General features: G+C 34.3%; 3 protein-coding genes across 3 annotated transcripts; 1 reads left to right on the forward strand and 2 right to left on the reverse strand.

The window, feature by feature from the left end:
* Positions 1–9,168: 9,168 nt before the first annotated feature.
* On the reverse strand, positions 9,169–11,247 carry LOC110700574 (protein PHYTOCHROME KINASE SUBSTRATE 3-like). The gene has a single exon (XM_021878131.1). It carries the CDS (start codon positions 10,837–10,839, stop codon positions 9,628–9,630), a length of 1,212 nt encoding a protein of 403 aa, XP_021733823.1. The 5' UTR covers positions 10,840–11,247; the 3' UTR covers positions 9,169–9,627.
* A 1,678-nt stretch (positions 11,248–12,925) lies between these two features.
* On the reverse strand, positions 12,926–17,103 carry LOC110700797 (probable methyltransferase PMT2). Its single transcript, XM_021878391.1, has 7 exons — positions 16,915–17,103; positions 15,892–16,526; positions 15,488–15,698; positions 15,056–15,335; positions 14,352–14,741; positions 14,061–14,138; positions 12,926–13,674 (listed from the first exon to the last, which is right to left on the reverse strand). Exons 2-7 carry the CDS (start codon positions 16,516–16,518, stop codon positions 13,443–13,445), a joined length of 1,818 nt encoding a protein of 605 aa, XP_021734083.1. The 5' UTR covers positions 16,519–16,526; positions 16,915–17,103; the 3' UTR covers positions 12,926–13,442.
* A 124-nt stretch (positions 17,104–17,227) lies between these two features.
* LOC110700798 (cation/H(+) antiporter 14-like) lies at positions 17,228–20,939 on the forward strand. The gene is made up of 4 exons (XM_021878392.1): positions 17,228–17,825; positions 18,298–19,266; positions 19,623–20,235; positions 20,353–20,939. Exons 1-4 carry the CDS (start codon positions 17,556–17,558, stop codon positions 20,877–20,879), a joined length of 2,379 nt encoding a protein of 792 aa, XP_021734084.1. The 5' UTR covers positions 17,228–17,555; the 3' UTR covers positions 20,880–20,939.
* Positions 20,940–20,950: the final 11 nt, after the last annotated feature.

The following is a 20,950-nucleotide window of genomic DNA, read 5'->3' on the forward strand; positions in this document are numbered from 1 at the left end:
GGTATTGGCGTTTCACTGAAGATTGTTCCTCGCGAAAAATGCTTGAGGTTAGGCTCAAGAATCACCCAATTCAGAGTTAAATCGAAGGAGTTATAGCCTCTGCAAGTTCTGCCTATTCTTTCCAACGCAAATCCAATTCTTCTCTTTTCCTTGGTTTCTTATCTTTTCTTATTCTCTTCACTTATTCAATTATTGTTATTGTTATTGTTATTGTTATTGTTATTGTTATTGTTATTGTTATTGTTATTGTTATTATTATTATTAAATAAATATCATGATTAGTTTTAATCATATTTTGAAAGGTTCATGTACATATAGTTGGGAGGTTTTAATTATTTGTGATTATTTGTTAACCTTATATTGATTAAAGTTATATTTATTTGTAGGGTGTGTTCAATCAAGGTTCTTGAGGTTCTTTTTGTGTGGTTTTTCTAGCAAGGATTAAGGTACGTTTAGGTGGCTAGATACCTTTGAAAGTAACTGGTTTGAAGGTATTTATTTTAATATAAGTATTTGAATGATTGATTTTTTTTTTATCATGTTTTAAATGGTTTGGATTACTTATTGTGTTTGAGTAATATTGGGACTATTGGATATTAAAAGGATTCATTGAACCATTAAATGCTTTATAAGCATGTTAGTAATCCCACTATGCGGATTTGGTTTATTGATAAGGCCTTGGACTTTGTATGACCGGGTCTTTCCTCAAGAATAGCCTTGTAATATAAAGAGACTAGTTTGGGGGTGTGCACACTTGGGTGAGGAATTGGATTAAAAGGAATTGGTTTTATTAACTATTATTTTGAATATTGAATCATTGGAATCGGTTTTGGAATAATGAGTTTTTAATTTATTGGATTAATTATTGGAATTGGTTTTAAAAGAATGATTGCAAATAATTTGAGTTTACACTATCTTGCACGTACTTTTCGTACTTAGCATATTTTGCTAATCTGTTTTCCTTTTTGTTTTGGTTCGCCCTGTTTACCATTTTGATAAGCCGTCCTGATTTCAGGTGTGAAGTTGTTCGTGCGCATACTAGAGTCGGGATTGGGATCATATAGTTAGGAATTAATTTTATTTATGTATAGACAAGTTTTTATTGGTTTATTTTGAAACAGTTATTATGGTTATTCATATTATAGATAAAAGTTAGTTATTTTTCCCTGCAATTTGAGTAATTTATAAAGCCTTACGTTTTCACGTGGCGGTAATACGCCCAAGTCTATCTCTACGGTATTTGTATACGTATAAGTTTAGTAATTACGTAGAGGGAGATTTGGGGGTGTTACAATTCATGTATCATTTTTTGATCGAGTTGAAAGTAGAGGTTTTAATGTTCAAGTATTACAAATTATTTGTAGCAAATTTTAGATGAGACGAATATAAAGCTTAGAAAGTAATTTTATATAATTGGTATGTACATAAAGAAAATAGTTAACTTATTAATAATTAGTAAATATTGTAGTATAATAACTTGAATAAAAAGGTCAATAATTAATTATGGTCGGGTTTAATTCAGATCGGGTAAAGTCAAATCGAGTTAAACTCCGGTCGGGTTAATATCAATTCGGGTCAAAACAAATCGGATTAGATCGAGTTGTGCTCGGGTCGGGTCAAATCGGTTCGGTTTGAGTTCAGGTCAGGTCAAATCGGATTCAGGTTGAGTTCAGGTCGGATCAAATCGGTGCTGGGTTAAGTTCAGATTGGGTCAAGTTCGGATTCGGGTTATGTTGAGGTTCCAGATCAGGTTTGGGTCTTGAATTTCTCGGATCAATCAGATTGGTTACAGTTCAAAACGGATAATTTTTTTCGGGTCGGTTCGGTTTTGACACCTCTACTTGTGTATATAGTAATGTTGAAAATGTCTAATGAATATATTATTAATATTCAATTGTTATATTTTATACTTATTGATAATTATAATACATATGTTATTGGTCAAATTTTTACATCGACATAGACGAAGATTGACCTGATCCGAATTGACCCGACCCGAACTCAACCCAACTCGAATTTGACCCGTTAATTGAACTCGAAGATTGACCCGACCCTAAATGACTTGTTTGGAACTCAACCCAACCCGAAGTGTTGACCCGATACCTGACCCGACCCAAATTACCATTGACCCGAAACCCGAATTGACCCAACCCGATCCGACCCCGACCCGAAATTGACCCAACTCGAATTGATGCGAATCGTACCCGACTTGAACGACTCGTTTACCAGGTCTAATTAGAATCTTATTAGAAAACATTATTAAAAGTTATAAACCATCTTATAGAATGTTTTATCAAGTTCCTTGGACTTTAGTTATAAATCTATTGAAAGAGATTAAGAGGGATGAAATAATTGAAAGTAAAATCTATAAGACCATGATTTTCTTCCACGGAAAAGAAAAGAAAAGAAAAACAAAATTCTTCTTCCTAATAGGGCTAAAACTCATGTCATGTTCCTTAAAAAAAATACTCATATGCCATATCTTATGTATTACCAAAAGAAATTGTTAAAAGATCAATTCAACTAAAAGCTTAAGATCATGATTGGGCCCACGAATATGTTTCATATTTTATGAGAAATATAATAACAATAATTTTGTCAATGTCCTTATTAGCTATTTTAAGAAATATATATATATGATACGTGCCCACTTATTTTTGCTTATAGTGCATAGTCTTAACACTCTAGTAACATAACAATTGTGTAGAGATCATAACTAAATAAATTGACTCTAAATAATAGTCTATCATAATTAGCCGTCATCATTCAAATTATTTTTATTTACTGTAATTATTATCACTTTTATATAGTGAGTAATATATTCTTTTAAGTTAAATACATCATCATTATTAAGAAAAAAAAAACCAAAATTCAATTTTAAATTATTGAGTTAGAAACTATTATTTGAAATATAAAACAACCTAATATAAATATACAAATATAATTTATTGATGAAAAGAAAAAATATTGCAGGGATAATGATTAATTACCTATATAATGCAGAAAATTCATTTGGATTGGGTTTGAACGGTTTGATTGTACGCCCAAAATCAAGTAGTCCAACTTTGACCCCATTGCCATTTACACCAAATTGTTTTGGTAAATGAATATCCAAAAAATCCAGTGAATGACAAGTATGTTGCTCTGATAAGAAAAAATAGAAAAGTGATTGTCAGTAAAATCATGTTAAAAAATTACGAAAAACAAATTAATACGAGTGTATAAAGTGTATCAAAATTGAAAACTTTGATACCGAAATGATTGGCTTCTTCCATGGTCTTCCTCATCACAACCTTACATTTTAACAGAGAAGATAGTTAGTCAAGCCAATTTTACTGAACGATAATTTACTACTAGCTATGCATAAATGCATATTTCATTTTTTTTTATTTTTTTTTTTTTGAATGGAAATCAAAGCAGACTAAAAAAAAGGTCTACCATAATTTTAGATATGTATTTTGTTTATTATAGGTTAAATATTTTTCAAAAAAACTAGGCTTCTGATCAAGGGGGCCTAGTGCTCTACTACGGCTGTGAATTCTGTCATATTAACCCAATAACATATATATATATATATATATAGTAGGTATGAGGTATGAGTTTGATTAAGAAAATTACGGAGTACCTCATATGTTGCTCCTTGTTCGTGTTCAACTCTCTCTAGTGCTACTAACATCTGCATGATACCAAAAAGCATGCGATATCTCAAACAATCAATCTCCTTTAAAACAAAGAATATATCAAACAATCAATTTCACAATACAACATGTGAAATCATTATCATAGAATCGGTGCAATACCTCTGCAATCCCATCCAAGCTGTACTTCCTTAATGTATCGTGATGCATAAAAGAACAAGCAATACTAGGATCATACGGCCCACTACACCGCAAGAGTACACCACCTGGGCTGCCTAAAGAACTTGAAGATTTATTAGCCAAAGAACTGACTTTCCAAACTAATATTGAGTCCATCAGCATGCGGAATAGCTCCATATAGATCATGTCGTAAAATATCAAGCTTTGAAGCCTTGGGACTGAAATACTTGGCTTCTGATCTTAAAGTAAAAGCCTCCACCCTCTTCCCCATCAAAGCCTTATACATTTAAGGAGAAAATAGATAATCAAACCATCTTAACAAATAAAATAGATTATTAATTAGAATCGTTTCAATAAATAGATTATTAATTTTAAACTGTTATAATTTATACTTATTGATATTTAAAGATATTACTAATTACAAATTTATATCGGAATATGTGTAATGAAAAATAAAGCAAGTAAAAAGGAGTACGTGTCATCCTGCTCGCTTGAGCAGTTGAGCGTTCTTTCAAAAAAAAAAAAAAAAAGGAGCACATGTCAAGAGAAACATTTCAATTAAGGGTCAAATCTGATTAACTGAATTGGACTGAACTGATTATTTTATGAGAGAAGGAAATTAAGATATACATTGAACTGAAAATAGGCTGAAGAGATTAGAGCCTAAGTAAAAAGAAATAGTGAAGTTTTTTATTTTAATTTTTTTTTACAACCAATAGAGTTAAAAATGATAATTTACTTTAAAACTTAGTGGTTAAGCAGCGCCAACAGTTAGATTTATGACGTAAGTTAACTTTTCTAATGTAATTTTGGGAGCATAACCTTCTTTAGCAGAATAGCAGTTGGCCAAAATGATGATACGTTTTACTAATATGGTTATTTTGGGAGATTTGGAGTTTATCTGAATTATCTTCCCTTGATTTTGTGCGTGTTGTCGAAAAAAAAAATGGTTATTTTGGAGTTTGTGCTTCAGGGAGAATTTGAGGCATGTGTCTCTCTATTCGTCTTCACGTGTTTGTGTTGTAATTTGTCAATGTAAAAAAGTAATTCTCAACTCCTCGAAATTTATAGTTCATGTTTGTGTTTTATTACGGTATTTAAGAAATGATAAGAAAGTGAATGAAATACATTAAGTGAAAAAAGTAAAATTATAGATAAAAGTTGAAGAAGCAAAGTGAAAAAAAAGTACTGTGAAAAATTCAAAAGTAATTTAGAAAATTTAAAGAAAAATGATCGCTTGTAATTAGAGCTGGCAAAAGCTGACCCGACTCGACAATCGACCCGAACCCAACCCGAAATAAATGGGTTTTGATTATAATTTTAAACCCGTTTATGTAATTGGGTCAATCCGAACCCGGCTTGAAAATAAGCGGGTCAGGTTCAGGTTGAGAATCCCAACCCGAAAATAACCCGCCTTACCCGTTTAACTAATTTAGGTCAAATATAGGTTGGGTCAACCTGATCACGACCTGTTTAACCCATTAGCAAATTCATTTTTCTGGGCCAAGCCCAATGCAATACATAGTCATATAAATATAATCTAACCCCTAAATGAAATTGATTCTACATTTTTACAGTCTCTCTACTCTTTAATCCTTACTAGACTCACTCTCTCTCCTGATCTCCTTTATGGTGGCTCACTCAATGTCACTTTAAGTATAAATTGTAATACTAAATTTATACAAAGTAGCACTCCCTCCGTTTTTAAATACTTGCCCCATTTTTCATTTGCGACCGTTTTTAAATACTTGTTCATTTCTTTATTTAGAAAGTTTTTACAATATTTAAATTTCTCTCACCTAGTGGACCTAGCATTCACTCTTCTCCAATTTTCTCCACTACTATTGTTTTGTTTTTGTTTTTGTTTTTTTTTTTACATTTTTTTAATTTTCCAACAACCCCACTATCTCCATATTTTATTCATTTATCCAATTTCTCCTAAAAATCCGCGCATGGATAAATGGAGCAAGTATTTAAAAACGAAGGGAGTACAAGTATTAGATTGTGATTGTAAATACGTATTAAATGATTTGATTTTTTAAGAATATTAACGGTTACAGTGTGTTATAAATAACTTTATAAAAATTCAGGTTAAATGGGTCGGGTTCAGGTCAATCCGTTTATAAACATGTTGGGCCGGGTTAGAATTTTTGACTCGTTTATAAAAATTTAGGAGTTGAATTTAGGGTTCGGGGTGTTGGGAATTTCATTCCAAGTCCCACATGAAAGAAATATCAAGGGAATGAGCTATTTATAAAGTGGTACCCAATACACTAGTACAAGGCCTTTTGGGAAGGAGCTCAAAAACAAAACCGTGCGGGCTTGACCCAAAGCGGACAATATTGTACTAGTGTGTGAATGAGCATGCTTCGGCGGCCCAACAAATGGTATAAAGCCAGGTTGGCTCGATCCGGGGTGGGTGGCTGCCGTGTACTATGTGGGGGGTGTTCCTCGTGTGTCCTCGAAGTTTGGTGATTTGTGCCCTTTGTGTCGAAAGTCCTCTTGATGGTGTCAAGTTGGTGGGACCAGGGGATGTCCTGTAACCGATGGGGTTGCCCTGTAACTCGTGGTTGGAGCGAGTGGGCATGGTCTGATGGTTTGCGGTGAACCTGTAACCGGTGGGGTTACCCTGTAACTCATGGTTGGAGCGAGTGGGCATGGTCCGGTGGTTTGCGAACCATGGTAGCTGATCGGGTTTATCGTTCGAGGGAAGGCCATGACTGATGATGTGGTCCTTGGTCTGAGGGAAGGATTGTTGGGAATTTCATTCCAAGTCCCACATGGAAGAAATAGCAAGGGAATTGAAGACTCAATACACTAGTATTGATTCTGGTCCGGTCCTTAAAAATTAATAATTCAAGTCCTTGTCCATTCAGATCCGATATTAGACCGGTGTACAACCCTAAGAGGGGGTGGGGGAAATCGGCCTGGTGAAGTTGTTGTTACTTCAGTAGTGAAGCTCTAATGTAGTACAACTACAAACTCTATGGCCCATTTGCACAAAAAAAAAAAAAAAAAAAAAAAAAAAAAACAAACTCTATGGCCCTTATATAACCAATAGAAGTATAATGTAACCTCTCTTTCCGAATTCTTATCTTCCACCACTTCTATACATACTCTGATCACTTTCACCTGTAAGGCTGTAACTATAACAACTTATTACTCTATGAACTTGTTTATAATAAGGTCCATATATATATACTAGTATATATCTATGATCATCTCATGAACCAACCTTTTTCGAAATCAACCAGTGATTGGAGTACACGTAAAATAAATAGCCCCTCCGCCCTCAATTTTAGTTGCTATCATATATAGTATCATGGTTTTCAAAGCAAGGCACACTCGTAAAGAATACTACTAGTAAGTACGAGAGTAATAGTGCAAACAGTCAAATTATATCAATTATTGTGAAATAGAGGTAGAATAAAGAGAATCGAGAATCACAATGGATACCATATGGCTCAACATAGCACAATTCCATCACTCAAACTAGTTATGAAGGCATGAATATTAGGATGGTTGATCTGAATTGTTAAAATCATCAAATTGTTTTAGCCAAGAATGATTCAATTATCGTGGTACCTCTATGGTGTGGTCCATATATAATATATATAGAGCCTTTGATTATATATAGACCTAAAGATTATATATTGGTGTGTTGCCATTATGTAGATCAGTTGGCCCCTTCACAACATTCCTGGTTGTTTATGTCTTGAATATCTCTTCATTTAAGTAGTTATCTTTAAGCAAATTAAGACCAAACGTTGGTAAAGTATAATATAACAAGGTAAAGCATATGTCTCTACTTTGGAGAGAAAAGATGTAAGACAAATCACTATCTATTGAACATAAAACAATGAAGACTCTTTATTCTATTTGCGAGTATTATTGAGTGTTATCTATTTTTGTTGGTTTTTATTAGTTTCTATTAGACCGGTTTTCATTTTTCTTCTCCGTTTATATATTTTGAGATATTTTTGAATTTACAATATATACCGTTCAAAAATCTAAAAAGTATAAACCTAATCTCATTTCAGGTATATTGAGATATTTGTAAAAAATAACAAAAGAACGTGAATTTCTATATCTTCTGAACCAACCAAAAGAAAAACGTTTGTCAATTATTGTGACGGAGAAGGTATCCTACGTTTCTTTCAAACTTTTTAAGAAAAACATTTTACCGTTTAATTTTCCACATAAACAACTTCACTACTGAAAACACAATTACTGATAACAGTGACATACTTCATTAGTGAAACTAGTGTATTACAAACTTTGGCCCATATATAAACAATGTAACGTAACTTCACTATCCTAATTCTTATCTTCCACCACTCCTATAGTTCTATACATACTATGATCACTTTCACCTGTAACTATAACAACTTATTACTCTATGAACTTGTTTATAATAAGGTCCATATATATAATCATCACTTGAACCAACCTGTTTCGAAATCAACCAGTGATTAGAGTACACGTACAATATACAACCCGCGCTTGATTTTAGTTGCTATCATACATGGCTTTCAAAGCAAGGCACACCCTTAAAGAATACGAAGTATAATTGAACGATAATATATATTCATATTAAAAAAACATATATAAAGAGTAGTAGATAAGAGACTTTGAGATATGTTTTTAGTATACTTAAATATATATCTGGCTGCTATAGCATTGTGGGTCGTTTTAGGGACATTCTTTAGCAGCTATTATGACTAGTACTTTAGTTGTATCCTCCCACCCCAACCCCCACTCCCACCCTCTTCATTCCTTCTCTTGTAATTAATTAAGGCTCATCTCTTACCTATCCTCACTTATCCCCACTTAGAATTGGCTAAGGAATAAGTGTCGAACGCCTTCATTATTATTGTTTGCTAACAATATTGCTCATGAGGGCATGTTTATACTTCATACAAACATGTATTTGACATTTCAAACTTTTTTTTTTCATGGGTTAATAATGTACTCTTTTAGCAGGGGCGAAGCTAGGAATAAAAAATTATCAGGATCAAGGTTATTACTTTATTACATGTATCACAAAATTTCCAGAGGTGGGTATGAAAAAAATTGAACACTGAAAATTGGGGCCGGGACCCTGCTAAAACCATATGACTTCGCCATGTCTTTTAGCTTAGTAGTCTAATAATGATACCTCAGTACCTCCGCCCATATTTAGTTGTTATATTGCTAGTTTAAATTATACTAGCAGGTAAATTAATAACTGTACTACTAAGATCTGAAGACTCTTCACCTCCACCCACCTAAGCCTACCAAAAGGAAGAATAAAAATTCTACTAGTAGAACGTGTGAGAAATGAGTACAATAATCGGTAAAATAAAGTGACAACACAAGAAAAAGCCAATAAAACGATTTTGGCAAAGAACCAATGTAGTGTGGCAATGTGGTTAGGCAAATGTGCATCTAGAATATCAATTTATAAAAAATCATGAAAGAAAAAAAATAATCCGGGTTCCCATTATTTGTCCCATTAAATGTTCTAACTTTGGTTAACAAGAAAGCAAAGAATAAAGCTCTTGTTCATCATTGCTATAAAGATATTAGAAATGCATATCATATATCATTCTCATAGTAATTTTGGTAGGTCTAATACATGATTTCATACCTCTAATTCAATAATAACAATATCTTATCTTACCATATCACTAAAGTAAAAAATAATGTACTACTAATCATCATAACAATGCCATACATTGACATAATTGTACGAAAATCATACTAAAGTAACCATATTTTTATAGATATTGGCATACACCAATAACAATATGGTACAATCGATGTCGATTCATGGTTGATGGTAGTTTCTTACAACATCGACGGCTTTGTGACTCGTACACCCTAGGAACATTCCACCCGAATTTGAGTTTCTTTGCATTTTTTTCCTTTCTAGGGTGATGTTCTTATGACTTCTTTGTCGATGGATGGTGTTTTTGTGATCATCGTCGAGGTCAGAAAAGGAAGAGAAGTTATCAGCCGCGCTAGCAGTAACCACGCTCCATTCGATGCTCCTTTCACTAGGTGCATAATAAGGGGTTGATGTTTGACTACCGGGGACACCGGAAAGATTTCCAATCTCGAAAAGATCGGAGCTTGCATCACTACACATATCTTCATCATCTTCGGTCTTTACACTAGGACTAGTTGTTTTCTTTGCTAATGAGATGGTGAATGGAGTAGTAGGAGAGTTTGGGATCGCGTCCCATGATAGGATCGAAAGCTTCCTCTCGAGGTTGTGTTCGATTTCTTGCTTGCCTAGTTGGTGAATTCCAAACACATCTATTGTTTTCTTAGGTTGATCTAAGTGAAAAGAAGCCGTGTCTATGATAGGGAATGCAAAGTGTTCTTGATGATGAGAAGACCGGCTTTTTCGATACCCATTCTCATTCCCTTGGTATGACTTAGGAGAAGATTGAGGTTTTTGATGAGAAGTAGTGTTTGTAGTATAAACGGATTTCTTGTCAAAACAAGAACCTTTACATTGAAAACCGGAGAAAAGTTTCTTAGGCAATAACAACCCAATTTGGGTGTTAAAACTTCCTTCGGATTTAAGACTTGGAGTTGGTGACTTAAAGCTACTAGTACTACTAATATTACTCCTTGATGATTTTGTTCCTTCTAACAAATCATCTCCTTTCTCTCTTCTATGATGCCTATGCCTATTGATCCCGCCACCACGACCTCCACCCTTTCTTGATACAACGACACGACTCCTACCGCCTTTTTCATCATCATCAATATTTTTATTAAAGTATCTCTCGGCTCCAAAAACATCCGATTCACCACTTCTTTGAGCTCGAGAAATGTTCCTCCCCACGATCACTGCTCGTGGGGTGGAAACTTCTCGAGCAGGAGAGGGACTATTATTAATAGATTCCGCTAGACTCCTAACAAAGTCCCTCTCGGCTGTATCAAGGTACGAGGAGAACGATACATCTCGAGGGTAGGTTACACCACCCTCGTTACCCTTGAAATTAGGTGAGAAAATCGCGGTTGCCATAGATTAAAAAAAAAAAAAAAAAAGTAGTAATTGAGACTTTGTGAGTGAAGATGAGAAGGTGAAGAGATAATTTAAAGCAAAATGAAGTTGTATGAGGCCCTTAGCAATAACTTAGTGCAAGGGTTGTATATAAATAGAGAGAATTACAAGTAAAATTAATAAATGGATGGTAAAGTTACAAAATAAGTGGGGTCAATATGCTTGAAGCTTGAATGACAGTTTATCACCTTTTTCCTTACCTCCAGATGAAATGCCTCCAAGATCTATCTTTGTCTTTCACTATAAAATTTCCCCCATAAAGGACACAATCTTCTATGGCTGCTCTACCAAACTTTTTTTTTTTTTGGTATCCTTTTTTAAAAATTGTTTTCCACTGTTTTTTTCTTTAAACTAAGTACACAACTTCTCTGTTTGAAAAAAAAAAAAAAAAAAAAAAAACCTAAGTACACAACTTTATTAGACTTTTTTATGTTTCATTTCTGATTTTTCTTGATTTAGTTAGTCAATAATTTGTTGAAAATACTTTTTCAGATCATTTGTAGAACATAAAGCTAGGTGCATTTTAGGAAAAAAAAAATATATAGCAATTAAGAACATAATTAAGTGTTGTGTATGTATATGATCAAGATCATCCGATCCTGCTGTTGTATTAGGTAGGATTTATAATCTTTCTAAGAACTGATTATGCATGAAAGAATTTATGTATAATTGTCTTGATTAGAGGTTTGATAAACTATTGACACTTTTCATTCACATTGTGTCAACTTGTTTTAGTCTAAAATCATTAATCAATTGTTAAATTGCGGTTTAAATAAAATACACGAGTAATAAACATGGTTAGTAATTGAATTAGGTAATCTCAAATTCATAAGGCTATAAAGTAATTGAATAATTTGAGTCACCCCTTAAACTAAAATGTAATAAACTCTCTATTTTTATCGCGACTCACACATGACTTTGCATAAGTTTCGAATATTAACTCCCAACATAATTAAATTGTCCTTACTCCTTATGGCCACAAGATATGAACACGGTATGTATACAACACATGATCGAACTGTCCTTATACACATAATAGATTATATGTGCTATTCCTAACTTTACGAGTTTCCCTATCAGAAAATATAATGGATAATATAACGACCCACCATGTCCAAGGCTAGTGACAAAGAGAAAGAGTTCATGACTAAAAGGAAGCTAGTCATTTGTGATATTGCAAAAAGAAAGATGAAAACTTAGATACTAAAAAAAGAATAACACTATTTAGCTAACATTATAATGTATGCTTTAGTAACATTATTATTATGATAACAGTAGAAAATATAATTTAATGCACTTGTTGAACAGGAGATATAATTTGACAAGGGTGGACATCATAGGTTATATAACAAGTGGTTAGCAAAAAAGTAGAATATTAGCCATTCATATCTAAAAATAGGGTCCCTTTTTCACAAGTAAATGACTTTGTTCGCCATAAATAAGGAATTTAAATGGGGTGATTGAGACGCTCGAATATGACATTGATTTTGAGAGTTTATCGAAGTTGTTTTTCCACAAAATATTTGCTGTTTGAAATTATAAAGTGGCCAACATATAGCATATAATCTTAGTTGTTGATTGGTTAACTGTCTTTTAATATGTAACTTTTTTTTTTTGAAAAAAATGTTGTAGATCCATCTAATCTTAACTATAGATTAGATCTTACACAGTATTATATGGATTCTTTCAAATATTTAACATGTCTAATGTGAATCTTTTTATTTAGGGCTATCTCAAAATGTTTGGTCGTTAGGAAATATTTTACGTGTCTAGTATTGAACCTTGAATTTTTTATTTGACACAAACGTGCTTTATAGTGCAACATCTACATGTCTATTTTCTTTGGCTTTTAAGATATATGTCTTGAAATATTGTAGTAAACAATAATGACATTTAGATGCTTCCTTCCCTAAGTTCTATATATAGGATCAAATGAGGATGCAATTGATGGACCATTAACGTTTAGGAGGCTAGTAATTTTAATCATCAAGCTCAAATATGGTGTAATCAGAAGCTTTGGGGTGTTTCTTTCATCAGATTTTCGAACGATATAGCACCACAATCATCAGTCATGGTCATCGAATGAGTAACGTTTAGATCAAAAGTTGGTGAAACAGGGCCAAAAGAAGCCTAAGAGCATGTTTAATTAAAGAATGTATCAACAAAATAATTGACCAAAAATTAATTATTTGGAACTACAGAACTCTCACTAGTAAAGTACAAACAAAACTATCACAAAAAATACAAAAAGTACTCCGTACAATATACTTCTTAGATGACAAAACAGATAAAACATAGCTGCTTGGCATCTGTATACATCAGAAAACTGAAAAACACTAAGCAAAGTTGTTCACTTGCAGATGCAGTGCACTTGCAGATACGCGTACAGTGCATCTGCAAGGAGTGCAAGAAACCTCGACAAAAGGATGGTGTGAATGCTTGCTGCACATTGAGGACCTTGCTTCGATATCCATACTCAAGTGAACAAAAAATTACTCGAAAATTGTGGTTGCCTGGCCTGTATCAGTAACTGTACTAAAATTGTTTCTACTTACAGACTTAAGTTACACAGAAGTGGAATTGTTTTCACCGGCGACCCAGTATTGCTTGACAGCAAACAACACCTTTTCAGTGAGGAGAGGACCATCTTCATGATCCACCATTTTGGTGTTCCATCTCATTCCAGCTGCTATTCTCTTCGCCTTCATAAGTACATCTACTTCATCTCGGAATATCACTGCCCCTTCAGGCCGTAGGATGCGATCCATTTCTAGTAGGATATCTTCTGCATTACATCTGCAATGATTTACAACAGATTTAACAATGAATTACATGATTTAGCCGAAGGATCATTAGCTGTATAGCGCAAACTCAATAGTCGATAGGCCTAGTTTGTGACCAAAAACCTCACTAAGGGGTGCAACACATCTTGGAGTGTAATTTGCTTAAGAGTTGCATAAGATATATACTGTCTATTCAGATTATATTTCACAGTTCTAATATGGTGGACTAATGACACAGGCTTAAACAGAGGAGTTGAAAATTTTTATAAGAAGTTATTGAATGATTGTTAGATAGCTTTTTTATTAGGCATGAACATTTTCAACAACAAACAATAAAGACAGGCTACCTTTATTTGTAATGAATGTAACGAAAAGAACGAATGATGAAATGTTTCTTACTTATTCTTGTACAAGCTAAAAAGACGATTTGCATGTATCAGGTCATAAGTCCTAGGGTATGTAGAGAAGGCTTCACACCTGCAGACACATACAGAACGAAACATTCAAGCTATTAACACGAAAAAAAAAATTTAAAATCTCAAGCAGTTAATTGATGGAAATTGGTGGGAAGAAAGAATAGTACGCTAAGATGACATGAAACAGCGCAACCAAATCTTTTGACACAAACTTTGCACACAGGCATTGCTAAGTCCTGACATAACAGAAAGCAGAAGTTTACATAAGGCTTACCAGTCATGATATATTCCTATCAGACCTCGCTCATAAATAACACCCAAAGTATCCTTCTCTGCAATCGTGGGCATAACATTCATAACCCACAAACTAGGGGAATCAAGTACTGCAGCAAAACTTCCTAGACCAGCATTCATATCCATGATGTTGCGGTACCTTCCTGTATCAATCAGTTTGTTCACCCTTTTATAGTAATCGACGTGTTTTGACCAAAGTTTGATATCATCCTGAAATGTTACAGCTGTGACTCCAGGAACAGAACCACTCTCTATTCTGTAAGGAATAACATTAAGTCTGTCTGGAAACTGTTTCCACTCTCCGCCAGAAACTTCATCAGGAGAACTTGTTTCAGGGTACGGAGTTATGCATGTCTCCATCTTTTTATACCTGTTATGCACAAGGCAAACGACAATTCTAAGTACTGCAATTTAAGAGGTAGAGCAAAACTTCTGATTATGTTACTCTGACTCTTCATTTCACTTAAATACTTATGTTACATCCTGAACACTTTCAAGATGAAGTGGAGTGTAGTAATTTGCCAATTCATTTTGAACTAATAACATGGACATATCTATGCCTGACATGAGTACACGACTACAAAAGTCCAACTAACATGGCTAGCTATTGGTCTGTCATAGGTTCATTTTGTCGAAAAATCTACCAAAAAACAGCAAAGAAGAACAGAATGCATAGAAATCTACCAAACATCAGTGCCATATTGTGGATCACACATAGTAGCACGAGAAACTCGTTCCCTGCAATTCTCTCTTTTTCTCCAAATAGCAATTTCACCTTTCTGAGATTTTTTCTCCCAGCACAGAAGCTCAGCAATCTCTTCAATTTTCCTTTGTTCTTCTTGAAGCTCCTCCTTGGGACGCTGCCATGCTACATGATTGTTTTCCCAGTTGATGGGTGGACCTGAGAGTATCCAGTAGCCCCCGGGTCTAAGGACTCTATCAACTTCCATCATGTAAAGTCCACCTACAGAGTATCACTTCCTTAGTAACTTGTAATATTAGACAAACTAAGCAACAATTCATTCATTCTGTTTTCTTTGGCAGCTTGGGGGTTTAGGCCTTTATTCGGGTTTGTAAAATTCAGTGTTAGTACAACAATTGACAAAATCCACTTACCATTTGCACCCCACGGAATCAAACACCTTGAGCAGTGAGACATATCGAATGATCTAGGGGGATACGCGAGCTTTATAGTTCCCAAAACACCAATAATAGCAGGAACTCCTCTTTCTAGAGCAAATTGAACTTGTGCCTCATGTGAGTCTCTAGGTGCAATTGACATCGCTAGAACATTTTTCTTGAACAAATATGCTCCCCAACTTGCAACCTAGCTAAAAATTTGTCAATTACTCTTATAAAACAAGTAATCATCAAAATTGCTTATAACCCTTCATAACACTCCCTCCGTCCCATATTAATCTATAGCGTACTAGCTTAGTATATATAGAATATTACAAAACGGAGGGAGTATAATATATAGTTACACAAAAAAGAGATCGAATAACACGAATCAGACTTACCCCACAGCCAGTATCCAGAGCAGTTCTAATCATCCCATTATCCAAAGGAATGACAGAGGCTAAATCATTAATATAAGCATCTGCACCTTGAGGGAACTGCGTTCCTCCACCAGGGAACCTAAACAAATCACCCTCATACTGTATCCAATTCTGGACCGCCTTCTCTACTGTCAAACTCTTGTAAGGCGCGTTTGCATAAGGTACATAATCGCGACTCTTGGGCCAAGCAAAGGGGGTGACATACCCCTTAGGTGCAGGTATCTGACAATCCAATTTCTCCTCCTGTGGAGGACAATGTCTCTCCCTATAGTTCATATTCTCTCGAGGAAAGGTCATTGCTCGCGCCTGGTCATGACAGGGTGTGTAATCGATGAAATGATCAGGACATGGTTTAAATTTCTTGACTTCATTAAGAAGTTCACCTCCATGATGTGTCTCATAGCTTAGATCAGTAAGGATACTGCAGTCTGTCTGCTGTGTGATCTGTACCGCGATTCGATCACCCTTGCCGAAGCCACTGCGCTGCCATGAACCCAATAGATAGAAAAAACAACACAATCCAAACACAATGAAAACTGATAAAGGGCTTCTGGCTTTATTGTCTCCTGAGTTTCCTTTTGTCCCCATTTTTTAACCTACATCAAAGTTAACAATTTTACATGGTTCACTAATAATGTGTAATGTGTTAGCTATGCCCACGAACATATGTTAATCATACAAAAAGGCAAAATTACATTACCCAAGTTACTAAAGGTATACCATCAACAATCAAAACAACATAAGCAAAATTCAACAATTATAAAAAAAATCATTTGATGATTCTCAAATCATACAAGACATTAGTATTAATTTAAATTTTAGATGCTAATTATCCCTTTATGCCGATCTAGGAAACAAAATCATCTGGATTATTAATCCCACAAATTGTGTTACATATAATAAGATCAATAACTACTACACAAAAAATAATTCAGAATTAAAAATGTTACACCTTCGAAAAATAAAATTACAAATTTAACTCACAATAGCATTTGCGACTGGTGATTGTGAAAAAATTCTTGCTGTTTTTTAATTCAACGAAATCATAGTCGCATGATCATGATTATGATCTTTTTTTTTTTTTTTTTTTTTTTTTGAGAAATGATCTAACTTTTTCTTTTACAATGCAATAATTCGTTTAATTTGTGATATTAATTAATTTTTCTATTTATAGAAAATAAATGAAAAACATATAGTTTTTTTTTTTTTGTTCTGCTGTAACAAGTTAAAAAAACTACTTGTATTGATGTATTTCCAACAAAAATAATGTTAAAAAATCAAATCAAGGTATATTATTTATTGTTTGGTGTATGTAAAGACACAAAAGATAAAGAGAAAAGGTAACAAAACTTACGTAATTCTGGTAAAACCCAACTGTACACACTATTTTTCCATTGGGCATCCTAAATTCCTATCTATAGTTAATCTACCAAAAATGCCTCTCTCTAGCAAGCTCATAAACATTTCTCTCTTATTTTTTTTTTTTTTTTTTTGACAAACTCTCTCTTATTTCTTTAAACCTCTTTTTAAAAACTTTTTTTCTCTCATATTCTCCCTCAAATTTGCTAACGCTACCCACCTGTAATAAATCCGTCTCAAAATCAAACTTTACATAAAAATTAGCTATGGACCCAGGGGCCGCAGAACAATTGACAATAAAATCAAAATATGATCCCTTAAAGTTGTGGAGTACGGGTTCATGGAATGGGACCGAAATGTTATGCCAAGAACGACCTATATATTTAGGGTCTCCAACCATATGGTCCGACCGTTTTTATCCTCATGGTTCAGATTCATCTACATTTATCCTTCTTTTTTGCATAATCTTGCTTATTATTACCCTTACTTCCTTCATCCTTAAACCTATTGGTTTGCCAGCCATGGCCAAAATGTTTGTAAGTTTCACTTCCCTTCATTATGTCCTCATAAATATATTTTTGATATTTTATTTCAGCACAATGATATAATTTGGACATTGTTTTATGAATGAATAAAGCAACAATATTTTTTTAAAAAACAAAAAAATTAGAGAGTATAAATGCTTGTAATTTTCTATAGAAATGTGATGCTTCCATAAATTAGCTTACCATTCTTCCAAAAAAAAAAAAAAAAAGAAGAAGAAAGCTTACTAGAAATGAATATGATCTGTAGCATCGTCCGGACCAATAACTAGCTTACTAAAAATAAGAGATAAACATCAAGTATATTATTCCAAACTTTACAACCAAGAATATGTAATAAAATTAGAATAATTGATAGTCAATATTATTCATGTATTTTAAATCTTTTAAGTATAATATTATCATTAAACATATAGTAAAAGTTTAATTTCCTAACATGAATCTTTCTTGTTTATGTAATGTGCAGGGTGGATTCTTTATTATTGGACTATTATACTCAAAAAATGCCCTTGGTTTTCAAACATTAGTCCCCCCAACAGTTTACTACTTCATGAACAGTTTCTCACAAATAGGGTTCATATTTTACACATTTATATTTGGTGTGGAACTTAATTTGTTAGCATTAATCAAAAAAGTAAGAAAGAAGGCTATAATCATATGTTTTTCAGGCTATTTTACATCATTAGCATTTGGTTATTCCGGATTAAAAGCCCTAAATATAAAGGAAGATGAAGCCGGTTATTTAAGGCAAATGATCCTTCATGCTCAAACCTTCTTCATGGTTACTTGTAGTCATGTTAACGACCTTGGCATAAGCAACTCGGAAATCGGTCGTTTAGCTTGTGCTATATCTTTAGTCATCGATGTCTATGGAATGGTCTCGACTTTCATGATTTTCAATGTTTATATAGCTTTCAAAGGTGGACATTTTGTGCTACCTTTTTATGTTATCGCGGTCTATCTCTTTATGATGTTCATTTGTAGGCCGTTAATCTTGGTCATTATTAGTTACACCCCTGAGGGACGTCGTATGAAGGACTCACATTTCTTGGCAATCATCGTGATCATTCTCGTACTAACAATTCTTAGCTTGCTAGTTGGTCAGCCCATGATAGTATTCTTATTCGCGGTTTTCCTACCAGAAGAGCCACTTACCTCGATTTTAAACGATCGATTAGATCTCATGAACTCTAGTGTCTTTTTGCCGGTCTTTTGTGCTATGCATGGATTTATAGCGGATTTTAATCACCTTGGCAAAAAATCTTTAATAATAGAGTGCATTGTCATCTTGAGTATCAGTGGCAAGTTCCTAGGAACTTTTATATCTTCAAGGATTTTCGGTGTACCTTTTTGGAGCGCTGTTTCCCTTGGCTTCATCTTATGTTCCGGCGGTTTCCTTGACATTGCAATGCTCGGCATATTTCGTCATTCCGGGGTAAGTCATGCTATCTTCTCTATATAATCCCCATTATGAGATTATGCTAATAAATTAGGCCATGTTCACTTCAACTCGAAAAATCCAATTTCAGTATAAATCAGAATCAATTTGTAAAAACTCTGTTTTCACTTTTCATCAGTTGATAGTTAATTGTATGCGACAAAAACACGAGTAAATTAGCATAAATCAAATGTTAAGAATCGATCAATTCAAAATCAAGCAAAATGAGCTAGTAAAGCTGTAAAATGTTGCATTTTATAACATCCAGCTAGTGTACTCTGTACTAATTTAATTAAATTTTCATGTGTACAATTGTAACATTTTTCGATTTGTGCGTGTCATTGAAACTGCAGGTTATGGAACCAGAACACTACACCGTAATCGGGATACATATTTTGTTCTGTACATGTGCATTTCTGCCTCTTGTAAAGTTTATGTACAATCCATCAAGACAATACTCGACGATCTTAAGACAAGGTGTGATTGCATCAGCTGAAACAGGCACTTTGCAAGTATTAGCATGCATTCACAAGGAAGAAAATCTACCAGGAATTCTCCGTCTCCTCGAGGCGTTTAATCCTACACACGAATCGCCTCTTCCAGTCATTGCTCTCCAACTCATTCAACTCACTGGCCGTGTCACTCAACCTATCCTTGCCCCCTTCCATGAAATTCAATCCTCGGCTGCTTTCAGATCCAACATTGGTCGTTGCAATCGTATAATAAGCTCGTTGTTGAGCCTCGAACGCAGGACTGATGGTGCTGCTCGTCTGCAGCATTATATTTCAGTGTCTGCATATGCTACTATGCATAATGATATATGCAACCTCGCGCATGAAAAGAAAACCAGCCTTCTTATTCTACCTTTTCATGTACAATGGACTGCAGATAGAGAAGTGGAACACTTATCTGAAGCTATAAGAGATGTCAACAAGATGGTTTTCGAAAAGGCACCGTGTTCTGCAGGTAGGGGCGAATCTATGTTTCTGACTTGTGGAGTCAATTTTAGAATATTTTCTCTAGGAAATTTTTTGTTATTATGTTATTAACTTACCAATCCCCTGTTTAATTTGGACTCTGCAGGTCTGCTAGTTGATCGAGGGGATAAAGATGTTACCATACTCGATGTTGAGTATCGTGTTGCTATATTCTTCATAGGAGGGGCAGATGATCATGAGGCTCTCGCGTATGCCACCCTATTTGCTAGTCATCCAAGCATTAGGCTTACCGTCATATGGTTAAAATCGAAAATGTCAGAGAGTAACACCCACAGTTTTGATGACTATACTGTCATTCAAGAATTTCACCATAAACTGCAGGGCAATGAGAGAATGTCAGTACAGGAGATAGTCGTCAGTGATGGGGCTGAGACAACGAATGCTGTCATTGCCTTTAAAAATGAAATCGATTTAGCCGTTGTAGGTAGATACCATGAGCCTGGATGTACACCCTTGTTTGGCCTTACAGATCGATGGTGCGAGTACCCGGAGTTGGGGATTTTGGGGGACATGCTAGTCACACCAGAGTTTAACTTCTCGGTTTTGGTTGTGCAAGAGGAACCTCATAAGACAACAGAAAATGATGACCTAATTGATGATTTTGTAATGTGATAATTATGCTTAGTTTAATCATACATTATACTTTGTTTATTTTAGAAAATCTGATAAACGTATGAAGTGCT

This window comes from Chenopodium quinoa, unplaced genomic scaffold (assembly GCF_001683475.1).
Source record: "Chenopodium quinoa cultivar QQ74 unplaced genomic scaffold, ASM168347v1, whole genome shotgun sequence".
Classification (NCBI taxonomy): domain Eukaryota; kingdom Viridiplantae; phylum Streptophyta; class Magnoliopsida; order Caryophyllales; family Amaranthaceae; genus Chenopodium; species Chenopodium quinoa.

What these genes read in the sequence shown, in the direction of transcription:
- LOC110700797 (XM_021878391.1), bottom strand. Translation starts at nt 16,518, where the DNA reads ATGGGGACAAAAGGAAACTCAGGAGACAATAAAGCCAGAAGCCCTTTA. An exon ending in GATTCCGTGGGGTGCAAATG is followed by an intron (nt 15,336 to 15,487) that starts GTAAGTGGATTT and finishes GATACTCTGTAG; the next exon opens with GTGGACTTTACATGATGGAA. An exon ending in TTTAGCTTGTACAAGAATAA is followed by an intron (nt 13,675 to 14,060) that starts GTAAGAAACATT and finishes AAATCATTGCAG; the next exon opens with ATGTAATGCAGAAGATATCC.
- LOC110700574 (XM_021878131.1), bottom strand. Translation starts at nt 10,839, where the DNA reads ATGGCAACCGCGATTTTCTCACCTAATTTCAAGGGTAACGAGGGTGGT.
- LOC110700798 (XM_021878392.1), top strand. Translation starts at nt 17,556, where the DNA reads ATGGACCCAGGGGCCGCAGAACAATTGACAATAAAATCAAAATATGAT. An exon ending in CAGCCATGGCCAAAATGTTT is followed by an intron (nt 17,826 to 18,297) that starts GTAAGTTTCACT and finishes TGTAATGTGCAG; the next exon opens with GGTGGATTCTTTATTATTGG. An exon ending in GCATATTTCGTCATTCCGGG is followed by an intron (nt 19,267 to 19,622) that starts GTAAGTCATGCT and finishes TTGAAACTGCAG; the next exon opens with GTTATGGAACCAGAACACTA.